Source organism: Calonectris borealis, chromosome W (assembly GCF_964195595.1).
Source record: "Calonectris borealis chromosome W, bCalBor7.hap1.2, whole genome shotgun sequence".
Taxonomy (NCBI): domain Eukaryota; kingdom Metazoa; phylum Chordata; class Aves; order Procellariiformes; family Procellariidae; genus Calonectris; species Calonectris borealis.
Genome location: NC_134351.1, coordinates 10428779 through 10453092, shown reverse-complemented (window position 1 = coordinate 10453092; position 24314 = coordinate 10428779). Strand labels below are relative to the sequence as shown.

The 24314-nt window shown below is 40.3% G+C and overlaps 1 protein-coding gene across 25 annotated transcripts in view; it reads left to right on the top strand.

Annotated features, from left to right (window-relative positions):
• LOC142074711 (ubiquitin-associated protein 2-like) overlaps positions 1 to 24314 on the top strand; it is a 181320-nt gene that overhangs the window by 15667 nt on the left and 141339 nt on the right. For 12 of the 25 annotated variants that reach the window (XM_075135532.1, XM_075135531.1, XM_075135526.1 and 9 more), the window contains exons 2-6: positions 8256 to 8395; positions 12792 to 12869; positions 14457 to 14567; positions 18482 to 18635; positions 20390 to 20467. In XM_075135532.1, the coding sequence (XP_074991633.1) occupies positions 8297 to 8395; positions 12792 to 12869; positions 14457 to 14567; positions 18482 to 18635; positions 20390 to 20467 (520 nt within the window). In that variant the 5' untranslated portion in view covers positions 8256 to 8296. Of the gene's footprint in view, positions 1 to 6473; positions 7738 to 8255; positions 8396 to 8594; positions 8736 to 12791; positions 12870 to 14456; positions 14568 to 18481; positions 18636 to 20389; positions 20468 to 24314 lie in introns of those variants that run through there. The other 13 variants (XR_012670676.1, XR_012670675.1, XM_075135517.1 and 10 more) reach the window with 9 other exon arrangements.

Sequence of the window (24314 nt, the reverse complement as noted above, 5' to 3'; positions counted from 1 at the left end):
CGGGTTTTTGTCCCAAACCCTGCTCAGCCATCCTCCACTTGTGTGTGACTTCAGGAAGGCTGTGTTAGTTCTGTCTGCAGAGGGTAATGATTCTCAACCCTGAAAAACCTGCTAGTTCAGTTTTTTCCTCAGCTGCAATAAACGTTTCCTTTTGTGAAGTACTAGTTAATGTTTTTTACAAGCCTCCTAGTTAATGCAGTGTATAATTCAATCTGAGTAGTTGTTGCAGGGGGTGACTAGGCTGTAGTTTTGCTAGCTGCTGCTTTGTTGGAAGTTGTAGACACTGTAGTGTACTTTCGCTGTACTCAGGAAACCTTAGGAGGGAAAACACCGAGGGCTTTACCTTTTCTGGTTTTCGTCGTTGATTGTTCCATTTTTTGGGGGGGACAAACCCAGAGAAACAGGTATGAAGAGGAGATTTGCAATACTGATGGTTCTTCACCACTGAATGTAGCAGTGATGGAATGAACAGCGAGTATACTGTGTATTGACTTGGCTAGTATTTTCTTTTATTTCCTTAGGGTAGAAGATAAGAGAGCAGAGGACTCAGAAATTGAGGTGTTCCTTTCCCACTGCAGCAAGAGGACGTAGTGTGTGCATGGCTGTGCAAGCACCAGGAGCCACCTTTGAGCCACCGTGGTCTCCATGTGCTTCCTAACCCAAGATACTGAGTCAGTTGACAGTTCAGGGCAGCATAAGGTGTGGTCAGTGATGGGAATGCATTATCTCTTTTACTTTGGAAGCTTCTAGAGAGGGTTCGCATCAGAAAAGTCTTTTCTATGACAGAGGGCAAGAAATTAGGTCCTTCCATCAAAGATGACAGGAACACGTATTTAATTTTTCCTTCAGGTCTTAGAATATCAGGACAAGCTAGAGCTTTTCTTAAAATATTCCTCAGCAGAGAAACATATTTCAAAAGTTGAGATTCAACAAGGCCAAGTGCCGAGTCCTGCACTTGGGTCACAACAACCCCATGCAAGGCTACAGGCTTGGGGAAGAGTGGCTGGAAAGCTGCCCAGAGGAAAAGGACCTGGGGGTGCTGGTTGACAGCCGGCTGAACATGAGCCGGCAGTGTGCCCAGGTGGCCAAGAAGGCCAATGGCATCCTGGCCTGTATCAGAACTAGTGTGGCCAGCAGGAGCAGGGCAGTGATCGTGCCCCTGTACTGGGCACTGGTGAGGCCGCACCTCGAATCCTGTGTTCGGTTTTGGGCCCCTCACTACAAGAAGGACATGGAGGTGCTGGAGCGTGTCCAGAGGAGGGCAACGAAGCTGGTGAAGGGCCTGGAGCACAAGTCTTATGAGGAGCGGCTGAGGGAACTGTTTAGCCTGGAGAAGAGGAGGCTGAGAGGAGACCTTATCGCGCTCTGCAACTACCTGAAAGGAGGTTGTAGCGAGGTGGGTGTTGGTCTCTTCTCCCAAGTAACTAGCGATAGGACGAGAGGAAATGGCCTCAAGTTGTGCCAAGGGAGGTTTAGATTGGACATTAGGAGAAATTTCTTTACTGAAAGAGTGGTCAGGCCTTGGAACAGGCTGCCCGGGGAAGGGGTTGAATCACCATCCCTGGGGGTATTTAAAAGATGTGTAGATGAGGCGCTTAGGGACATGGTTTAGTGGGCATGGTGTGTTGGGTTGATGGTTGGACTTGATGCTCTTGGAGGTCTTTTCCAACCTTAATGATTCTATGATTCTATGCTGTTGCTCCTTCCTCACAGGATCCTCATGATTGCCGCTTCTCAAAGAGACTTCCTATTTTCTATGTATTATATTTCTATGTGGACCAGTGCAGCCTTTTCTTTTTTTTTTTTGTCCATGGCAACAACTGTGGTTTGGTCTGCATTATGGTCTGGAAAGATCCTGTAGTTCTGATAGTTCTGAGACTGGTGCTTAGATAGAAAATAACATGCAGTTAGTCTAACGGTGTCTCTGTTACTTAAAGTTTCATTACAGTCAATGGTAAGTGCTGGTAACTAGTGCATCTTGTAGGTCTTTGCAAACATGGGGCTTATAATTAGTTAGGACAGGGAGCAGGACTTTATTCTTTCTGCATGTGGAAGTCCAGCCGTTGCTATCTAAAATGATGTTCTTGCAGAAAGGCAGCAAAAGATGAGAATAGTGACTTTGTACATACTGATGTCTGAAACATAAGGTCAAGCCCTCTGAATCCTCTAGGACATTCACAGCCTTTTGATTGTCCAGAATCACTCAGGAGTGTTGTCTTCTGACAGCAACAGAGCTGGGTGGGTTTTGCTAGCCAGGTTTTTAGCAGTCTGAAGATTGCCTTGGTTGTGTGAAAGATGTAGCCCTAGGTGGAAGTCAGTTAGGCTTCTCTGATTTTGGTGCAATTGTCTGACTCTTTTTTTGTTTTGTTTTGTTTAATACTGGTGAAAGTTGAATTTGGGGAAATTTGGATTCCTCCTTCAGAAATTTCTGTGTGAATAAGGGCACTTGTTGCCTCTAAAGTTTGAATATTGATAAAGAAATGATGAGTGCAAGTCCACTGGATGTTTATTGGGTGTAGTTGGCAGATTTTGATTAAAGCTAGGATAATCAGTATATATTAAAATGTAAAACATGTCTGTTAGGCAGAGACACTGGGATAATAGCAAAGATAGATATTGTAAGATTAGAAGAATTTTTTAAAATAATGTTAATGATATTACTTAAATTTCATGATTGAAACCTGCTCTACTAGTGGAAAACATGCACTGTTCAGTCCCCCTTCCACATCATGCTTTTGAGGGGGGCTCTGGATACGTGGCCGGCCTTTGCCTAACTCCAGTCTTTTGAAAATGAACACTTCTTTCTCTTCCAAAACAATGCTGTCTTTTCTTTTATTTGTAAGACCTATTTGTATATTTCTTTGTCTTCCTTTGTATAACATTTGCTTAGGAATACCAAGCATTGAAATATACTTTTTTTTTTGGTGGTAGTGAGAAATTATTGATTTCTGTAGGTTGGGGTGTATTCTTAGCCAATTATAGATTGACTTGGCAGAATAATAATTTCAACTAACAACTCAGTGGGTTTTAAGAAAGGTGGGTAAGAGTATTCACTTGTTTATTCCGTACGCTTTGCTAACACAACTGGAAGTGTATATGTTAGTTTATATGTTTGTGCTGGTACTCTGGTCACTCCCAGCAATCCTCTTTTCTTGGTAAAACGTGAGAGCATACAAATAATACAATTTCTTTTTCCTGTGGTGTTCTGCCAGTGATGCAGGTCTACTCCTGGCCATCAATATTCTTCCTATTTACTGTAGAAGACCGTAAGATGAGACATGAATCCTCCCAGGATCCATAAGCTCAGGTTCAGTATTGTTGGCTTGGGGCAGTACAGACAGTGAGTAATCAGCACTGCTCCTGAGGAACATCTGACTCTTGCAAACTCTTTTCCCCTTTCAAGCAGTAATAAAGGAGATTCTTTAGACAACAGGACTTGAGGGAAATGCATTGCATCGATGCTTTGCAGACATAATTTTTTTCCTTTGCTCTTTTTCCTCATGCTCATGTCATGCTACTGCTGTAGCAGTAGAATCTGGAGTCATTGTACATGTACCGTAGTCATGCCATCATGAGGCAGTGTCCTGCAGCCTTCTCCCCGCCCTGTCATTGTGAGAAATCTGTGACTGAGTAGCTTTGTGATTCGAGTATAAAAAAGCAATCACACTTTTAAGGTATTCATAGAGATTTCTGCACAGTGTTCTTTATCACAGCTCCTTGTCCAGAGAGTCAAGAAAATAACTTTCTTGAGACTGCCTCAGGAAAATAATTGAAACTGCAGATGTTTTGTTCAGCTGATGGAAGTGAATATTTAACTTCAGAAGGATTCTTGAAAGTCAGGTGGTATTGCAGTGCGTGGTCTGTCCCTGGAAGTTCAGCAACAGATTTGCTGTGTCTTGTGGGGCTTGCCACCCTGTCAAGTCAATTTGTATTTTGTATATCTGTAACTTTTCTGACTTCTTTGAGTCTAAAAGGGCTAGATTTCTTGCCGAAGGAAAGTTGAACAAAAGATCAAAGAAAGCATTATGATAGCTTTAAAAACCTGCTTTTTGTGTTGATATGCGTTCAGTTACTCTTTGATTCTTTGCCTTCCTCTTCTAAAATCCAGAGCAAAAACCCAACTAAATGTGTTGAATAAGACTTACGGTATGGAGACTTTGAGAGGGGGTGGGATTTGGTGTTTTTAGGAAAAAAAGTTGGGTATTGAGATACCAATACTTAAGTACCACTTTTGGAAACTAGAATAGTTGTTGCCATTCCATCACCAGTCTGGTGACAGCTTATTATACAATACTATATCTGCTGTTGTAGTGTAGGTCCTTGGGCTAAACTCGATACGCAGACAGAAAGACTAAAACAAACAAAACTTGAGATTTGGGATGATTTTCCTCTTAAATGCCTCTGTTGCTTCCGATTTTTAAGTCTATTTGTTTTATGAGGAAGTGCTGAAATTCGAATTCCTTAGTGCTTGAGAACCTAAACATACTTGAAGTTGAACAATTTTCTTAACTACTGATCAAGGGAGTTTTTTGTTTGTTTTTAAAGTAGAAGCAAAGACAGCCTTCCTCTGGAGGTACTAGATTACATCAGTGAAAAAAAGGTTTACAGCAGTCTTGTGCTTCTTTTTTTTATTGTCATGAAAAAAGTATGACCACCTTCTTTACAGAACAGTTTTGGGGAGTCCAGTCTCTTAAATGCTTTCTCCTCCTTTTTTGCTAGTGCTATGGGGGTCTGTTTCATTTAATGTGTATCTATTTCTTCAAAATACAGCTGTTTTGGCTGCTTACTAGAGTTGCAATGTGTCTACAAGGTCAAGTATTAACTGCTGATGAGGGACTTTTGCACTGAGCCAGACCCTGGCATGGAAACTGAAACATCTGCTTGTCTGAATATTTTTTTGATCTTTATTAAACAGATTTTAATTAAGAGTTGTCTTCCTCCCAGTCTCAAATCTTCTTTCCTCATTTGATCTGTAGTTAAAAGTTCATCAGTTTGTGATATCCTCCTTATTGCTATGACAACAGCATGCCAAACAGACTTTAATATGAGGAATTGGAGAGAATAGAAGCTGCTTTGCAGGCAAGGAAATGTTCTTGTTCAGCCCCATCTTATTAATTAATAATATCTCACTTAACGCTCAAAATTATAGTCACTATGTAGTCACTATGGTAATTTGAAGGCAGTGGCTATCTGCCTCCCTTCTGCCTGCTGCTTTGATACTCTAAAGAGTAGGTGTAGTAGGGTGTGAAGCCTCAGCCCGGTGCGGTGAAGGCGTGCCTGTGCCACGGAGGTGCGATGTTTCCCTGGCCAGTGCACCGTCAGCGGTGGAGCAGAGCCCTTCAGCTGCTCCTCATGTGTGCTGGGGCTGGGCTGGTTGCTGTCTCCGGGCACTGCCTGTAGATAGTGAGAGCCAATTAAGGGGAAATAAAATAGCTTTATTTTGAAAGCTCTCATTATATCAAGCTGCCAATTGTGTTTTTAAGAAGACTGGATTGTGTCTGAAATGGACTATAACATGTCCGTGTTGGTTTGATGGGGAAGTGCAAGTCCATACTGTGGCCAGGAAGAGGCTGTCTCCTTCACTGGTTTTCTGCTTTGGACCTGTTGCCAAATTGCGCTGCTCATGGGCTGCGTGGTCAGCAAGATGACGATCTTTAAAGATCCCGTTATACTGTTCAGGTTGTTTGGCTCTGTTCCCACCAGCAGGCTGATCTTGCTGTGCCGCTTCATCCCTCAGGAGTGTTTCAAACATTTGTGTGCCTGCCTTTTTCCTTAAAGTATCCTTTCATCCTGAAAAAAACCCATGGCTTAAACAGCTGTGGGACAGAGACACTGTAAAATACACATTAGGAGAGGGAGAAAAGGCACAATCCTCTTCAGGTACCATAGGTTGCTTGGCTATCAGAAGTGTAGGCTATAGTTCAGCATGTGCTTTACAAATAAATGGAAAACTCTCTGTTTTAACGTCTGTGTACTGCTGTAATGTCCAAAACATGGATTGCGATATTTTGAATAGCTTTGGTGAAATTAGAGAAAATAGCATTGAAATGTATGTCAGAATTCCTAGGTACCAGAATCTGTGTAAACATGGTGTTAATTCAGAAATTATGAACAAAATGAGACCCAAAGGAGTTATAATTTCTCAACGTATCTTAAATCACAGTGGGCTAATTCCAGACAGTTGTATTTGAAACTATTATTTTGTCTTTTAGAGAGGTTAGTGCTTTCTGTAATGTTCTCTGTTCAAGGCTTTTTTCATTGCTCAGTGTGCTATGTTCAAATCATGATGAGCTGACCGACACTTAAGAAAAAAAAACCCAACCCAGGGTCATTATTAGTCTATATAAATGTAAGTTTTCGGATGTTGGCAGTCCAGTCAGCAAGACTTATAAAGCAGATTTTAACACAAAGAGCAAAAGTAATTTCTACTGCAAACTCAACTGGGGACTGTCCATAACGTGTTTAAAATGTCAGTGGACAGCCACAACCAGATAGTCAGTGATAAGTGTTGAACTTGCTATTCAGAGCGTCTCCATGTCTACTTAATATTTTGTTTTCCATAGAACATGTTGTCACAAGCTTGAGTAACCTCTGTTCTGACTGTATCTGGCTTTTAGGGTGTCAAGTGTAGTGCTCTGAAGGCCTGGGTGTTCTGGGGCTTAGAAGACAACAAAGTTAGACTACCTTAAGAGACTGGGAGACAGATTGGCTTTGGTGGATATATTCATAAAGCTGGAGAAACACAGTGTTCCAGTTCAGCTCGTACTACAGTCAGTTCCTGGTAAAGGCAGGCCTTTTCTTGTTAAATATGTAAGAGTTCATGGAAATACACTTTCTCCTCAGACTTTATTGAGTGCTTTAACTAGCACATAAAGAAACTCAATGTTGGGGTTCAATTTTGGCCAACAAAAATGTATTTCTAAAGTGAAGAAGAGATTTAGATAATAATGGTGTTAATTGTCTTTTTGATTCTGGATGAGGCTCCTGAGCATTGTAAATCGATGTTTAAACTGAAGCATTTCATTGCAAATTTAATTGTTGAGTACCCATTACTTGTGAATGCTAGTGAGCAGTTGGGTATTGAACACATCCTTGTCCATGCAATCACAGCAGTTTGCTCAGTTTTCATCTGAGCATTATGGTGCATTGAACTCGGTGCTAGCCAGCTTGCACTAAAGCTGCTGCCCTGACAAGTGGCGTGCTGAGGCATGTTCATACATTGGGGCTGCAGTAAAACTGCTTTGCTGCTTGTTTGCACATCTCCTCCTGCCCAGGTGCACCACTTGCAGGTTGTCCTTAGTTCCCTAAATTTGCAGTTTTACTTCCCAGTGTCATGGGGACAGAAACCACGCAGTTGAACGTGACCATTCTGCTCAGTTGAGAGATCTGTTTCCAGTTATCATAGCTACTATAAACCATGTAGTCATCAATTAGCCTTGTGTTAGATGCTGTACAAACACAGGGGGAATAATAAATTTCTTTTTTCAAAGTAACTTTAATGCTAGAGGATGAATGAGAATGAAAGATGACTGCCACAAACGGGATAGCAGTGCTGTGTGGCGGGGGTTTGGGTTTTCTTTTGGGTTTCTTTGTTGCCATACAACAAAAGTATGTTTAAAGCAGGGTAATAGAGTTTTGTAAATAATTTCTGTAAATATGAGGGAGAACAAAACAAAAATACTGGCTACAGAGGCTGGATTTAAAGGCAAGCATCATCATTTCTCTTATAAATGAGAAGTGAGTAGACTGGGCGTTGGCCACGACCTCCGTATATGTGCAGGAAAGCAGTTTGATGATAGGGAAGAGAGGAACTGCCTAGTTTGTGAATGTGATTTTTGCGTTACCGTTCTGAGTGGGTATGAGAGTGGTTAAATTCCAGGCATCAAAACAACACATCAGGTATTACAGAAATGTAAGGAGTGATACAGCTGGAGCTGGAATTTCAGCAAAGTAGCAGATAGAAAAGTCTGTATGTTTAAATAATTGGAACAAGCTGTGAGATTTAGATGTCGTCTGGAAGTACAGATCTAGACAGATCATAATCAGCTGACAAAAATGCTTTTTATCCACTGCATTTCCCCCTTTACTGTAAAGACTGCGATAAATCCAATAATAGTGTATTAAAGCTGCTTTCTCAGGAGTCTTGTATAGAGTTCGTGGTAAAGGCAGGAAGAGTTCAAGCTACTTTGTATATTATCTGGGTATTCAATTGTACCCTGCCTTAACTCATGCTCTTTTTTTTTTTTTTCTTTCAGATTTTCTATTTTGTACATACATTGTTTTGTATATACTGTATATGATGACTTCGGTGGGCAGTGAACGTACCCGGGGCACTCGGGACAAAACGCAAATTTCAACCACACAGCCAACACAACCACAGAAACAAGTAGTACAGGTACGTGCTACTGTATAATCTTCTTTGAGTTGAAAGTGAGCATGTAATGAGATACATTTCTTCCCGAAGTCAGTAAAAACTGAGAAAAGATGGGGGGAAAAACTATGGTCTACTTTGGAAGGGTATGTTTGATATCTCACTTTAATTGCTCAGTAATCCAGCACAACATTAAGTTGTTCCTGTATTCTTGCCTCTAAAGGAGCTTTGTGTTCTTCAGCAACGTTTCCCATCAGTGAGGAATTCTAACCTATGCCTGTGTCAGGATTTCTGTCCGGTGACCTCAGTGTCCTCAGATCTCAGCTCTTCCATATGCCAGCCTCATGATGCTAGAAGATTTCTGGTCGGTAGAGGAATTTGGGTGGGTGGGAAAAGCTTCATTAGAGGCATGCTGTGTTCTACAGTATGATTCAGCATATCCGCAAGTCAAAATCCCAAAATTCTTGTGCAATGTCCTCACAAAGTGAAATGAAGATGGTCGTCCGTTAGCAGACTAAAATTATTTTGAGTATCTGCAAGAATGAAATTAAGCTCTTACCCCATTGTCTTGACTCTCAGCAGCAGAGTAGTTGTGTGCTTCTCTGGGTTACAGAGAGTGCAAAATGTCTCTGCCCCTGGCAACTCATTATTCTCCTGTCAGGTACTTCTCAAAATTGGACCCAATTCAAGAATTGCCTCAGTTCTCTGCTGGCAGAAAGTGCATCAATCTAGAGGTGCTCCCTTGGGAAATTGTGTCTTTTATTGTTTTCTAGACTGATCTTTAACATGGAGGGGCTCTTGTTCTGTTTTGTACAGTATTAATTAAGTGAGCTCAAGCCCTTATCATCTCCTTGCGATGCAGCACTTTGCGTAGTGGTGATTCATGCTAATGTGTGGATTTAGAAAGTGACTTTCAACAGATGAAGTTGAATTTGTTTTTGTTTTATAACAAGTAAGGCTGAAGGAGTGTAGCGAGCAGATTGACAGAAGCGGTGGTTTCCCCTTTTTTGACATTTGCAAGACATCTGAGGAGTACTCTGCCCAGTTTTGGGTTCCCTGGCACAAGACAGACATTGGCAGATGGGAGCAAGTCCAGCGAAAAGCTGTGAAGATGGCTGAGAGGCTGGAGCACAGGATGAATGAGGAGTGGCTCAGGGAATTGGATTTGTTCAGCCCTAAGGTGGCAAGGCGAGGTCGTATCTTCGATTCAGATACCTCATGAAAGGGTATAGAAAAGGTAAGGCCAGACTCTTCTCAGAGAAGCAATGGCACAAGTTGGAACACTGGAAATTCCAGCTGTTAAAAGGAAAAAAATTGTTTACCGTGAGCATGGTCATGGATTAGAGAGGTTGTGGGATCTCGTGTCTGGCCCCAAGCGGCTCCTCTGATGGGACATGCTCTCAGGGAGAGGTTGCACGGAGTATCACTGGAGGACCTTTCCAACCTATGTGATTCATTGATTTTTAGCATGAAGTCTTACAGACCTTTTTCTGCATCTTGTCCACTTACTCAACTTCTTACATAATAATTACAACTACCAGAAAGGAGGTTGTAGTGAGGTGGGTGTCGGTCTCTTCTCCCAAGTAACGAGCAATAGGACAAGAGGAAATGGCCTCAAGTTGCGCCAAGGGAGGTTTAGGTTGGACATTAGGAGAAATTTCTTTACTGAAAGAGTGGTCAGGCCTTGGAACAGGCTGCCCAGGGAAGGGGTTGAATCACCATCCCTGGGGGTATTTAAAAGACGTGTAGATGAGGCGCTTAGGGACATGGTGTAGTGAGCATGGTGGTGTTGAGTTGATGGTTGGACTCGATGATCTTAGAGCTCTTTTCCGACCTTAATGATTCTATGATTCTATATTGATTTGGTCAATTCAGTGGAAAAGATGGTCATTTAATATACAGCAATTATGTTTTAGTGCACCATATTTTTTTATTGTTTAGATATCAGATGGACCTTCCTGCTTAGTCAGGCTTTACAGATCAACAGAAATGTGTGGGATTTTACTGTTTGATCACCACTGATTCATTTTTCTGAATGTAGAATAATGTTGCTTTCCCAAATGGAGATTTCATTGTCATAATACCACATTGATCATCATTTAAGTTGTTTAAGAAATTACATTGCAGTTCTTTCGCATTGCTTCTGGATAATAAATATACCATTTTATTATATGATCTGGGCCTATTACTGTCACTTAATTTTGTGTTTTGCACACTTCTGTTTTCTGGTAGTTGGAAGTTGTTAGTTAAAAATTTCCTTCACTCTATTATGCCGCAAAGATAATATATCTTGTAAGGTTGAGTAAAGTTTTAGCTGTCTTAAGATGCTACTATTTTCTTAGTCACAATTAAAACTTAGTTATACGCCTTTGTAAGATACTGCAATGTTACTTGTAACAATGGTGCCTTAAAAATAAGAAAGAACCAGTCACTGGGGAAAAAACCAAAACTTTTTGTGACAATAATTTGGTGTTTGTGTAGTAAACACATCTTGTGGGTATTTATTGTTCTTTTTTTCTTCTGAATCTTCAATTCCATCTGGGTGTAATCCACTGGCATAAATATTAGCAATATGGCACCTACTTGTTTTTCTAAGATCTCTGCTTCCACAGGAAAACTGAAAATACCGTCACACTTTTGATATTGTTAGAAATATCAAAATAGACAATATTTTTGTCTTCTAATGCGGACTTGAAAAAAAGTTGGTTGACGGAAAAAATGAATTTTAATGGCTTCCTGTTTCTGGTTGAATATGCCACCATGTCTCTGCAGAAATTACATTGTCTGAATGTTTTTACTGTGGATATCTTTAAAGAAAATCTATTCACTAGCTTAAAAGTTGCAGTGGGCCTGAGGAGGCTGAAGTCAGAGCGAGAAGCTGGATCAACAAGGCTTAATTCCTGAAACCATCAGACCTTTTATTTTTACTCTCTGCTGAGCTCTCAGCAGACCCCAAAAAAGAGCTCCTTCGCACAGAGCACCACACTGACCAGGAGGCTTTCATGGAGGGGTGGCACCAGGGCTGGCACAGGGAATTCCAGAGCAGGCTCTCCTCTGTGTTACCGACTGACGTATGAAGATGTCAGCATGACACTTTGAAAATGTGAAGTAGCACAGAGTACTTAACTCCGTTACAAATGCTAATTGTCTTGGAACGTCGCCTCTTGAGCCCAGCAAATGTCGCTTCCCTCAAGGAACTGGGACAGCTGCAGTAACTTCTCAGAAAATAAGCAGCTGGTGGTGTACGGTGGAGTAATTTTTAGACTCTTCTCAGCGTTTGCACTTAGCGACCTCCTCTAGAGCTTGTATTTGTGGTAAACTCCAAAAGTGAAGCAGTTTGAGGCTGATTAAGTCTGAACTCGTGAGGCATAGAATTTCATGTGGGTATCCTGTGAAGTGGGACTTCGAAAGGTGAGATTCAATCAGCTGCCCAGATGAATTCTTTCTGTCAAGAATTTCAGTGGATGAGGCGGTCCCCTTCCCAATGAAGAAGTCTTCTGCAGCACATCAACACGCATTTCAGATCCTGGCTCTCTTCAGTATCAGCCTTCTCTAGCATGAGATGGAAGCCTCTTCTGTTTGAACAGAAATCAAATTAACTCTATGCTACATGATCCTGGACTTATCTTTGCTATTTTCATGGGAGTGCAGTTCAAGTAGACTGCAAATGCCACACTATGAAGAGTGGCCTGGATGATGCAACGTTAGTGTTCTTGAGTTGCGTTTTCTCTGGGGCAGCCGTAGCCTATTTGGATTTATGGCACTTTACTGCATCCATTCATTTTAGTCTTTCAGCTTCTGGAGAAATTGCCAGCATGGATTTGTCATCCAGAAACATTACAGAAGCACCAAATATTTCATAAATAGCAAGATCCTGTAGCAGTTTTCAGAGACCTTTATATTTGCTTATAAAGAAAATAAGTGCAGCTGTTCACGGGCAAAATCTTGACGCATGACTCGGTCTCTTTTTAAGTGCTCATAAAACTACAGAGTCAGGTGGTTGTTGGGAGAGTCATGGAAGGTGATGTGAGCAGGAATCGTCAGAGATGTGGTTAATGTAGAAATACTGTTGCCAGTTTGTTGCGATAAAACTCTAACTCTGGAATGGTAGATACTAAATCAAAGTAAAAATATCAAAGCGTAGGCTTCTGTGGTAAATTCTGTTTTATTATATGGTTGTCTTGTCTATGTGGTGGCCTTCAACTGTGGTTCAAACACATTAGAACGTGTTGAAATTGCTTCTTTTTAACTATAAAAGGGGCATAGAGGAGATGTTAATCCCTTCCCCATAGTACCTCTGTGCTTGTTGTGTATGTTCTTTTTGAGAATCTGGAGAAAAAAATATAATGACACTAGGAGATACTTTTAAAAAATATATTGTTACCTTTTGTGTACTTTATTGCATGTTTGCATTTTTCAGGCAACAGCAGAACAGATTCGCCTTGCTCAGATGATCTACGATAAGAACGACGCAGATTTTGAAGATAAAGTGAAACAAGTATGTTTCTTATGGTACAGAGTTTTTATGCCCTGCAATAAGGTGCTCCCAAGCTGGCTTACATTTTGGAGCTAGAGCGTCTGTTTCTCATTTAGATGAAACCTTTTTCAGAAGGACGTAAGTTTAACTAGGAAAAGGTGCTCTTATTGCACTGTAAAGTCTGTTTACAAGAAATTGTGTGGTAATATAGCTCTGGCTGTATAGTTACACCAGTGCATTTTCCTTTGTAGATAAGCCTTTAAGCCAAAACTCATCTGTGCTGATGTCTCCTCCAGACTGTATCTCTCTAGTATGGTCCTGATGCTTAATGATCGTCAGAATAAAGAGTGCATTCAGCTTGTCCACATGTACATGCACATGGGAAAAATATGTCACCTGTGTAAACTGAGTTTGCAAATATCTTGGCTGTTTTTCAGGAAAAGTAAAAATCTAATCATAGCTTAAAGGTGAATTGAAGTGTTATTTTAAAAAAAAATAATTTGACTTCCCAGTTCTGTGTATGCATTAAAATGATAGAATTACACTGTGAAAATGAAATCTCACACCATTTCCTCTACCGTGCTGAGTTTCAGGTGTAGTTGCTCGAGCTTCCATTACCCAATTATAGCTGAGACCGTTAATTTGAGCAGTACTGAGAATCTGGGTCCCTGTTCTGCTGTGGGTATTGGTGATTTTGTCCTAGTGAACACATCACAACTCATGAAGAACCTAGTACACCCGGAAGGAGAGAACAATTAGCGTGAATGCATTAATGCAGCAGAGGAGCAGACTTATTGATTTCTTTTCCTTTGTAAAACCTCCTCCAGAAGTGACGTCTTGTACTTCCTGAAGCCAAAGGACCCTCATCAATAGTGCCTGTAGCTCTGCTGGTGGGAAGGATAAGAATTAAGTTCTGCATAGGAAATCTCCAATATTTTACATTGTGCATATGTATTTCTAGCTCATGTAGGTTTTTTTCTTTGAGTGAAGTTGCTGGATGTGTCCCATGATAGACTGTGTTTATTTCCATCCCACACTCCCCAGGATGTGCACCGCAACTCCACGGAGCATAATTCAGTACCAGGTCTCCTTAAGCAGCCATCACTTATGCCTTTTGTGTGGCCATATGCTGAAATGGATCGAGGGGGTGGATCTGGCTGAAAAATAACCTTTTTCTTAGTCTGGATGTTTTTCCAGATGGATCTGTTCTCTGCCATGTCTTACCTTATGTCCTCACACAGGGGGATAAAGAGAGGGATGTTTGATGGGGAGGGAGAGAGGATGATACTGGAGCTGTCCTGGTCTTTTACATCTTTACCCTCATATACTGCTGTCTCTGGGGTGACAGCATTTGCTGCAAGCATAAAGGGAAGAAAAAAAAAAAGGTGTGAGAATGGTTTCTGATTACCCTTTAACTGGTGTTTCATCCTGTCTCTAGTCTGAATCCCTAGCAGATCTGTAAAATGCCTGTAAGATACCTTTATTTAGGATTTTAGTTTGCTTTGACAGAGTAGCTATGCACTTTCTTGGAATCTGTGATGGTACTAACTCTTTATTTTCTTATGATGATAATTTAGATATTTTAACATGTCTGACTTTTACTGCCAGCTTATGGAAGTGACGGGGAAAAACCAGGATGAGTGCATAGTGGCACTACATGATTGTAATGGGGACGTGAACAGAGCAATCAATATACTGCTGGAAGGAAGTTCAGACACGGTAAGATTTTACTTTCATACTAAACCGCTTTTTCTGTTTGTTGCATCTTTCTACTTCTTAGAAGTTATGGGAAAGTCATATTTCGGAACTTTCCATTTCCATGTCTCCATTCAAATTCTTTTGAAGGAAATGGAGACTGGGGCAGCTTCTCTACTGTGTGCATACCTTAGAGTAGGCTGAACCTTGAAAATGTTGTGGATGTTCAGCTGGTCTCTTGCAGAATCCTCTGACTTTCATTTACATGCAGCAGCTTTAACTCTGCAGCAGAACTCAGTGCTCTGTCAAACATGGGCCTGGTTTTTTTGCTGCAATGTTTATAGTTACTCTGCAGCACCTCCACAACCCTGAGACCTGAGTCTAAGTGTTTGCCACAAAGGCCAATCTTCATAAACCTAAAGGGCAGGCAGATATTTTAAGTCATGAAACTTCTATGGGTGTGCATTGGCAGTATTGAAGTTGGAGGTTTCCACATCTGAAAATTACATTGACAATGCTACTAATGGCAGAAGAGGATACAGCAAGTAGTTGCTCCTTTGCGTGTGTTGCTTATTTGCATGACTTTATTGAAAAACAGAAAGAGGAGACTAAACAATGTGTATATAACAACAAATAATGTCGCTTATAATGTTGCATGGAGCAATTTTTTATCGTAAGAGATATCAGGAAAATATGTCTTGCTGCGGTTGAAGTTTTTGCTGGAGGCACTTCTTACAGTTTATTCGAGGCAGTAAGCTAGATTCCAATTCATCTAAATAGGGAAAGAAACCTGAACTTCCTTTCTTAATGCTGAACATACAGTATTTCCTGTGATTTGTCAGGATGTGTATTCTGGCTTATTGTTAACGAGGAAACTCACCCCCCACACACACCCTAAATCTAGGACACATACCGTTCTGACTGACGGGACTTTCTTTTCTATCCCCTTTTCATTTATAAGAGTTGAGGTCATCTAAAACACAGAAATATGTAACACTGAGCAAGCTGGCAACTTGGGAGTAGAAGAGAGCATCTCGCCTTGATTAAATCTGTCTTGGTAATGTGCTGGTTTTGTGTTCTCTTGTACTTCGCGTATTTGCCATTTTCTAGTTGAAAGTAGTTTTCTGGTTGATAGAGAATGTTAAATGCTTTCTTTCTTTAGCAAATTGTTGTAAGTGATCATGACATGGAAGAAACTTTCTGAACTCATTTATCAATTAGAAGCAACATATATATATGTTCTACTCTTTTGACAAGTCCCTCTGAACCCACTGCTCTCTGTAGACAGAGTGCAACTCAAAAACAAATACAGAGAACTTAAAGGGCTCAAGGAGGAAGGAGTATTAATTGAAGGGTGTAAAGAAATTTATTATTCTTTATGGAAGTTCGTGGGCCTCCAACTTGAAGGGTTTGTTTTAAGGCCTTTATACTACAGAACAGTTTAACCATGGATTTCATGTAAAGCTGGAAGCAGAGGTACTACTAGTTCTGAATGCAGATTCCCAAATCTCTTTTTCTAGTTTTGCTCTGCTTTGATGCACTAGAAGTTTTTTTTTTTTAACCTCATTTTGAAGAAGATGTGTCTATCCAATTTGAGGAGTTAGAAGAGCAAGGAGTGATAGCTAGAATGTCTATTTATAATTTCTTTGGTACTCTGCCAGTTTTGCCTTTTCCTTTTTTTTTTTTTGTTTGTTTGTTTAATGCTGTCATCTTTAAGGCTTTATGCTGTGTGGCTTAGTCTTTATGAAGACTTTTCACTTGCAACAGTTGTGACAGTCTGGCTTTGGATAGATAGAGGCTTGTGGATGAGAGTAGAGAAGAGCATGTTTCTTTGCCCAAGACTTCTATTCATTTAACTTTCTACAGGCGTAAGATCCATTTTATGCCCAACCATGTTTTACTTCCTAAACCTTTGAAGATAGAACAAAGGGGACCTTTCAGATTATTCTTCTTTCCATCTAAGATCAAGCCAGCGAAAAGGCGTCTGTTACATATTTTCAAAGGTTAGGCCCACAACTGTCATTTGGGTTGCCTCAGGCATCGCCAGCTGAAATTGTAATCAGTTATCTCCCTTACAAAAACAGGCAGCTTCGATAGTCTCTGATGGATTCCCATGCCCAGAGGTAGCACCATCCTCTATCTTAAAGGACATGCCCAACTTCTTAAGGCTTTCCTCAGAATTATATTGTGGGAAAGCATGAATCTGATGCTTTCATAGTCGTCCTTTTACTGATCCTTCCCAAGTCATGTAAAACCTTACTAAGGAGAGGCTGCTTCGTCTTAAGCTTTGCATGATCATCCAGTTTTGGGTATTTCTTAAAATGGTCAAAGATTTTTTGGCACTATGCCCATCAGTGAAATAGTAGTGCATTCTGAACTATATAGACGTGGTTCTTCAGTTGTCAGTTATTTTTTCTCATGTGAAGTGTCTCTCAAGCTCTAGGGGTGCTTTAGCGTGCAGTGCAGTTACACAGGCTACGGCAGGCAAAGCCATATGACAGTTGCTGGAGGAAACAGTTTTCTGTTGCACAAATAACATGGTGTTGCTCAAACGTGTAGTTTTATACTTCCACGCTGTCTGCGCTTCACCTAAGTTGGCTTACGGTGGTGTAGTCTTCTATACTGGAGATGAAATTGAAAAGTGATTTCAACCTTCTTTCTCACCTGTACCGTGTCAAAAAATGAGAGAGTAATCATTTTCTTAGTACTTATTCCCTCAAAGGAGACACTAAAACATTGAGTTTATACTTGTAAACTGCTTTGTCACCTGCTTTCTCAATGGCATTAATTTTCTCAATTCTAGCCAGCTTGGACTAGCTGGTCATTGCCTACCTCGTGAGGGCTTCTGGGTTGCTATTGTCTGAATTGAGAAGAGATAGGACAAGACCTAAAAGCACTGATAGCCAACCTTTTGTGTTTGATGTAGGTGCCTGTCAGAGGTCATGGCTTTAGTGCTTCACAGTTGATGCACCTTATTTGCATGCGCAAATTGTCTGCTTAAATACCTTACCTAGACTATAAACTCCTAGAGATGGGGACATGTATGTAAACCTAGCTGCCATTTTAGTGGTTTGCAAATAATACCTTTCTTCTTCTTTGCTTTGCAACTATGGCTCAATAGAGTAACTGTGGAATTGCATAATATATGAGGTGCTGTGCTATTCTTAGCAAGTGTTTTAGTCATTTTATTTTCAACTCCTACAGATACTCCTATAGAGCCGATACGATCCCTGAATTTATTTTAAAGATGGAGTTTAATATTAAAGCTGAAGCCTGATGTTTGGACCTTGGTCCCTTGTCTTTTTAGACATACTTTTTCCTGTATTTTGCTGTGTGTGATGAGCTGTAGCTGTTAAGAGTGGATGGTCTGGCTTATCATAGCCCCAGTTTTCCCAAGTTGTTCTGCCATTCTGACTCTTGGTGCTTGAATTCTAGTATGTCTGGATAATGGTTTTTCTTTTTTCTCCCCCGCCCCCCCCCCAGGCCACGTACTTATTCTCATCAGTCTCTTGTTCAATGATGCTTATAAGCATTTTTTTATTTCCTTGGGAGAAAAAGATAGCTCTGTGCATGCTCCCTTGCCAGATTTATGGAGGTAGTTGAGAGGGAAGCTGTTGTTTTCTTTGCAGATTTTCTGCATTGTGGTCGTATCTAGGTTTCCTTGAACTAGTAAAAGTCCATTATAGCCAGAAATATTTGGGATTCTCACATTCCATATGACAATCCAACTTCTAAAACTTGTTTCTTTCTCATCTCTTCCCAAACATACAGACTGTGTTTCCATTTGTATTAGTGTAGTTTGCAAGGTATTACATATGTGATGTTACCCAAATACCTGGTTTTTTTCTATGAACTGGAGAGGTGTGAGGTGGAAGTATGCATTGAGAGCTGTCTCTTCCTTTTTGACTTTTGTATCTAATTCTGTTCTACCCAAATAGACTTCTTGGGAGACTGTAGGGGGAAAGAAGAAAAGCCTTGGAAAGGAAAGTTCAGAAAACAAAGAGAACAGAGAAAAACGAGGGGACAGAGAAGTGAGTCGTGGACGGGGAAGTTCGAACAGACGGGGAAGAGGAGGCAGCCGTGGCCGAGAGTGTACGTATAGGGGTTCATTTTTAAAGATTCAGACACTTTTCTTGCAGCTGAAACTGGCTGAGTTAAAAGCGAATGCTTTATGGAGTAAAGTCTGTCCGAGCTATAGCTCAGCGCTGAAGGGATCATAACTTGTTTGTGCGACAGGTATGCTTGATCTGTCTACGTGACTTGGTTTTGGGATGGTCTGTGCTTGTTCAGAGACACTCGGTTTAATTTAAATTTCTGTCCTTTGTGATTAATTGATCTTGTACAAATTGCTGTTCTTTATATAAGTTTTAGAATTGACTTTTTGTAAGACTACTTGAGAGCAAGTATGTTGCTGCACAGCTGAGATGCTTTTTTGTTTCTTTTAATGAAAAAATTATCCAGCTTTGACTCTATCTCCTTTTATGAGTGGGAGAATCTGAAGATGTTCTCATCTTCTGATAAGGGGAATGAAGAGACTGGGATCATTATTAATCTCTAAGGTATATTACTTACATAAGCCAATCAGCAGTGAGTTTCTACAACAGAGAAAATTCTTTGTGAGTTGAAACATGTAAAAATTTGCTACAGCTTATACAGGTGCAATAATACATTGTACAAAAGCAAACTGATGTTTCCAAGTTAGGTAGAATCACATTAGATCGCTGTTGGATACACGTTGCTTTTTTCCTTTAAGTTTTATCAGCAGTATCAAAGCCGTATACATTGCCTGTAAGGACCATACACAACACGGATAGATGAGCAGAGAAATGAAAACAAATGTTCAGCTTTTCATTTAAAAGCAGGAAAAATATTTACAATATTAGCCAACTCTTCTAATTCATTATTGGAATATATTCAAATATTGTGCCAATGGAGACATTGTGAATCTGTAGACAACAGTAACGTCAAGATAGGAAAAATATTAATAAAACTTGCAGCTATGCTTAGAAAAAATGGAAATTGGATCCATCAAAATGAAAGTGAGGGGCAGAATTTTTGCCAGAGCCAGGTGCTGCTTGTCTTTTTTTGTAAACTGGAGTTAAAGTTTTTTGGGATGTTTACCAAATCTTGATATTCTCTTCCCAGCTAGATGTCCAAGCATTAATGATTTTGTCACTGCCATTAAGAGAAGTTGTGCAGTAAAAAAATTTCAGCAGTGCTTGAAGTGGCGTCATTTTTTTTTTTCTTCAAGGAGCCAGCCATCTTTCACAGTACCTCCTCAGTAGTTCTCCACAAAATAGTTAAGTTGCAGTGCTTTTCTAATGCTTCACCTTCACCCAGGCATCATCCCTCTGATTTAAATACAGAGGAGAGTTCTTTTAAGTTTCCCTGGTTGTACAGGGATGTGGTATGGGCAGGCAGGAGAAGAGTTTCATGTTCTTGGTTATTCCTTATTCTTTCACTGTTGCTACCCAGCACGTTATCAAGGCATCACAGTATGAGGCAGCTGTATTTCCTACCTTGTTAAAGAGGTGAGGCCGTAATTGATTTAATAGTGTAGGCTGCAAAACACTGCATTTTTTTCTTTTCTCCTCCCCGCTCCCCCCAGAAGTGTGTCTACTGAGGGACATTTCCCACTTATTAGATATTTTTCTTCCTAATTGTCCAGTGCAAAGTAAACATAACTTGCTTGTAGCTAGACTCCCAAAGAAGAGGGGTGACTGAGATCTGTTGACCAGCCCACTTTAAAATCTTGCCTTTTCTTTTGGGGTTCAGGTTAAGCAGATGGCTATATTGTCTCATGTATGAGTCTCTAAAGCTTCTCTTAAGCTGTCCTCTCTCCACAGTCAGAGCTGAAGAGAATGGAGTGGACAACAATCAAGGAGACAGGCCTTCAGACCGTGGGAAACGTGGCCGTGGGAGAGGTGAGATGGTGGCATTGGTGTGGGACTGACACTGATTTCATGTCCTGAAATGGAACTCTCCCATTTATTTCTTTAAACACTTCTTTTTAAGCATTTGTTGGTTATCCTTTGATTCTATAAGCGCTTCAGCCACCTTTAATTTAGGTACCTCCCCCTCCCTTACCCCTTGTCATGTCTTGGTCTCAGAACAACTTAAAAGAATTGACACAAATCACCTTTATGGTAATTTGCTGTGTAGCAAGCTGTGTGGTGTGCTCTGGCTGCGGAGAGCTGTTTTCCCAGATTGACTCACGCCAGCCTCCTGTGAGTGGGAGTGCACTGGGCTCCTCAGGATGTACCTTGGCAGCAGGAGAGTACAAGATTCCATCTGTAGGGCTCTCAGGGAGGGATTTGATGAGTACTTGTGCAGTTACTTTGGGGTGGATCTGATTGCCTTCTGTTTTTGGTAGCCGATCAGAGAAAATACAAGCCACCTTAAAGACTTTTTGGTAGGAGAAGGAATTTGGCATGGAAGAGTTGATGAGAACTGTGGAAAAAGAATACTGCGGAGTCTTAGGTACAACGTTGATCCTATCCAGTAGAACAGATAGGAAAGGTGTTGATAATGGATTTGATGTGGAATCAAGGGATGTGTAGTTGGTTTGGATTTTCACAGGTTGGAGTGGAAAGAGGCTTGTTTTTTCTTAGAGCAGAAGGAATGAAAATAAGTGCAGATTGTATGGGGAATGGGTATTAAATGAGTTAAATTGATAAACTGTACAGCAGAGCTAATGTATTTAATAAGTAAGGTCTAACTCACAAAAAATTCTGCCTTCAAAGGGCTCCCTTCTTTTTGGAATATCCAGTAGCGAGGCATTCAAAGACAGGCAACTTCGTTGTCTCCAGATCTGCATCTTGAAGAAGTGGAAAGATGCAAAGACATATAGCTCCCAGAGGGTTGTGAGAATGACTCGATTGTGCAAGTGAATCAGCAAATACCAAATGGTGTGTGCAGAGAGGTAGTTTTGCAGGAGAGGGTGTGGTATAGTTCACAACTACAGTTTTTGGTACGTTAGCACTGTTAATAGATGGAATGTAAGTTTTTCAGTATTTGTTTTATAAAATAATCCTTTATATTCAAATTATATATATAAAGGTAGGGTTTTTTAAATTGTTGGGTGGAACTAGAGGTTAATTTCAAATGCGGTCTATTTTTTGCTTTGTAACCTTATGAACAATACACTGCTGCTGTTGTCAACACTGTAGCTCTCTAGATGAATATCATATGTCTCAAGCCAAAGCACTTAAGCATCAGATCAAGCGGACATATCTGACTGAAGAAATAGGAACAACTTCAACCAATTTCTGTTCACTGGCTTAGTGTACGTAGTATTACTGTATCTCTCTACCAAATACTTAGACTGTACATTCATGTGAGCAAAGTATCTTAATGAAGTGTTCTCAACTGTCTGTGATGAACCTGTTGAACGACTTCAGGATCATTATATTACAAGTGTGTGTATTCTGTGGCAGGAAATACCTAATTTAATTTTATAATGCAAGCCCTTGAAATCTGCAGGGAGTTGTATAAAGCTGTCTAATTCATTTCTCAGAATTTCAGGGATGCATGACCTTCTTTCTTTGGATATTAGTAGAAATAATTAAAAAAAGCTTCCTGCCATTTCATTCAGTAGTCTTTTTTTCATATACACAGAATAGTCAAATGTGGGATAAAATACTTCAGCTGAAAGTAAATAGATCGTTGGTAATCATCACAGAACCCTTTTTTAGATCTGTTTCATGCAGTGTGTGTGTGTAGGAATCTAGGCATTGGATACAAAACTAGGGGTCAGCTAATATCTGAGCAACACGCTGTCTCTATTTTAAGCTTTCTCAGGCTGGAGTTATCTTACTGGCTGCTTTCTAGGGGAAGATTTGTTGGGCCGTCCTATTACTGCTTCACTGTAGAACAACCTTATTTTAAGAAATGATGTGCACTGAAAATGGCAGAAATGGGATTGACACTGGGGTGATAATGTGCTGTTTACTGAGAGGGAAAAACCCTGATACTGAGTATTTCAGCTTTGGTGCTGTAGGCACTAGCTTTATTGTGCAGTAGATCTTCTGTTAATGACTGTGTGACATTCCTTGCAACTTTACAGGGTAGTAGGTGTACAGTGTACAAACACCACTCGTTGCTGGTATGCAGATCAGGGATTTGAAGTAGATACGCGTTACTGACTGATTAACAGAAAGCAAAAATGCATCACAGGATGGTGTTTCAGGACACATCTCAGCAGGAACTGCTCTGCCCTTAATTTTTGCTTGCTAAACTGAGGGTGTAAACTTTGGCTTGGAAAGGATTCAAGGAATTTCTTTTTTTAAGATGGCCTTCCCATCTTTTCAGAACTGAATTTCTTGAATGAGCTTAATTTAGATGTAAAAAATACTATAATGGTGATGAATAAGAATTGCATCAAAGTGATTATATTTGTGTGTCAGTATTGCAAGGATTTGTAACTGTCTGGAATGGAATCTTGTGAAAGAATTATGGAGGAAGGTGGTTGTGTCTTTAGGATTGTCAGCTCTAGAAACGATTCCTCTTTTTTGTTTTAATCTGCTGCAGTGTTATATACAAATGGACAAACTTTACAGGCACAATTTTCTTTTTTTATGCTGCTGTTTTTTACTGTTCTCACATCTTCAATTTTAAGTGCAGGTCTGGTTCTCCCACTATGCTCCACCCTGTGTTGAAAAGGATGCGGTAGAGCTATAAAAGGCTTTTGAAGGTACTGGGAAGACTGCATTTATGGGGTGCGAAGAACAAGCAGACTAGGACTTCTCCACCTGCGAAAGAGAGGGCTGAGTGGGTGTATGGTAGAGATCTGTAAAATTTCTGTGGAGAAGGTTCTGTGAGGGAATCAATTGATCACTCCAAGCAAGTATGCAAATGAGGGAATATTAAATGAAATCAGTAGGTTACAAGTTCAAAATGAACTTACAGAGGTGGTTCTTCATACATGTAGTTAACCTGAGGAGTTCCTTTCAATAAGATGTTGTGGGTGCTGAAAATTTACACGCAGAGAGACTTGACAATTTCATCCTAAAAAAGAATCACAGCAAGAAAAGGAAAAACCACTAAGGGTTTTGATGTATGTAAATTATCTTTAGCTAAGGAAGTCTGAGCCACAAATGGTTGAAGACCAGGAGAGTGTCCAGAGAAAGTGCACTGTGGTTTCAGTTCGTGTACTCTTCCTTAGATATCTAATTGACCATAGCTGATAATGGAATAGCAGGTAGATAAAGGTTTGGACTTGGTTCAGCATAGAAATTGTTACAGATTCATGTGTAGCAATTCTTCTGGTTTGCAAAGTGAAAATGGATATGTTGCTTTTACTTCTGTTCCTCTATTCTCTTCCTCTTCATTCTTGCAGAACAACATGAGCATGCCATAAATGTGGATGCTGACAGGGAATTTTCTTCTAGCAAAACAGAAATAAAAATGGAAGGGAAAAACATAATGTTTTAATTTTGGACATAAACAGAATGACAAGGAGCTTTTCAAACTCCTGTTTTTTTCTGCTGGCTGTATAAGAAAGCTTACCCTTTTTGAAAATATCTGACTATAGTCCAGCTTGTATTCTTGATCTTTTTTTTTTTTTTAATGTTGTTTAGATAAGTAGTATGCTATCCTTGAAAAAATTGAGCTTCTGTAACCAGAATTGCATGTCTAAACATTTTCTTGTTTTAAAAGCTTAGCACAGTTGGCACAGGATATATTTTGGATTTCCTTTGCCAGAACTAGTAAGGATGTTGGTTTTTCTAAAACATGAACATAGAGCAGACCTTCTGGAGGTCACAATCTGAA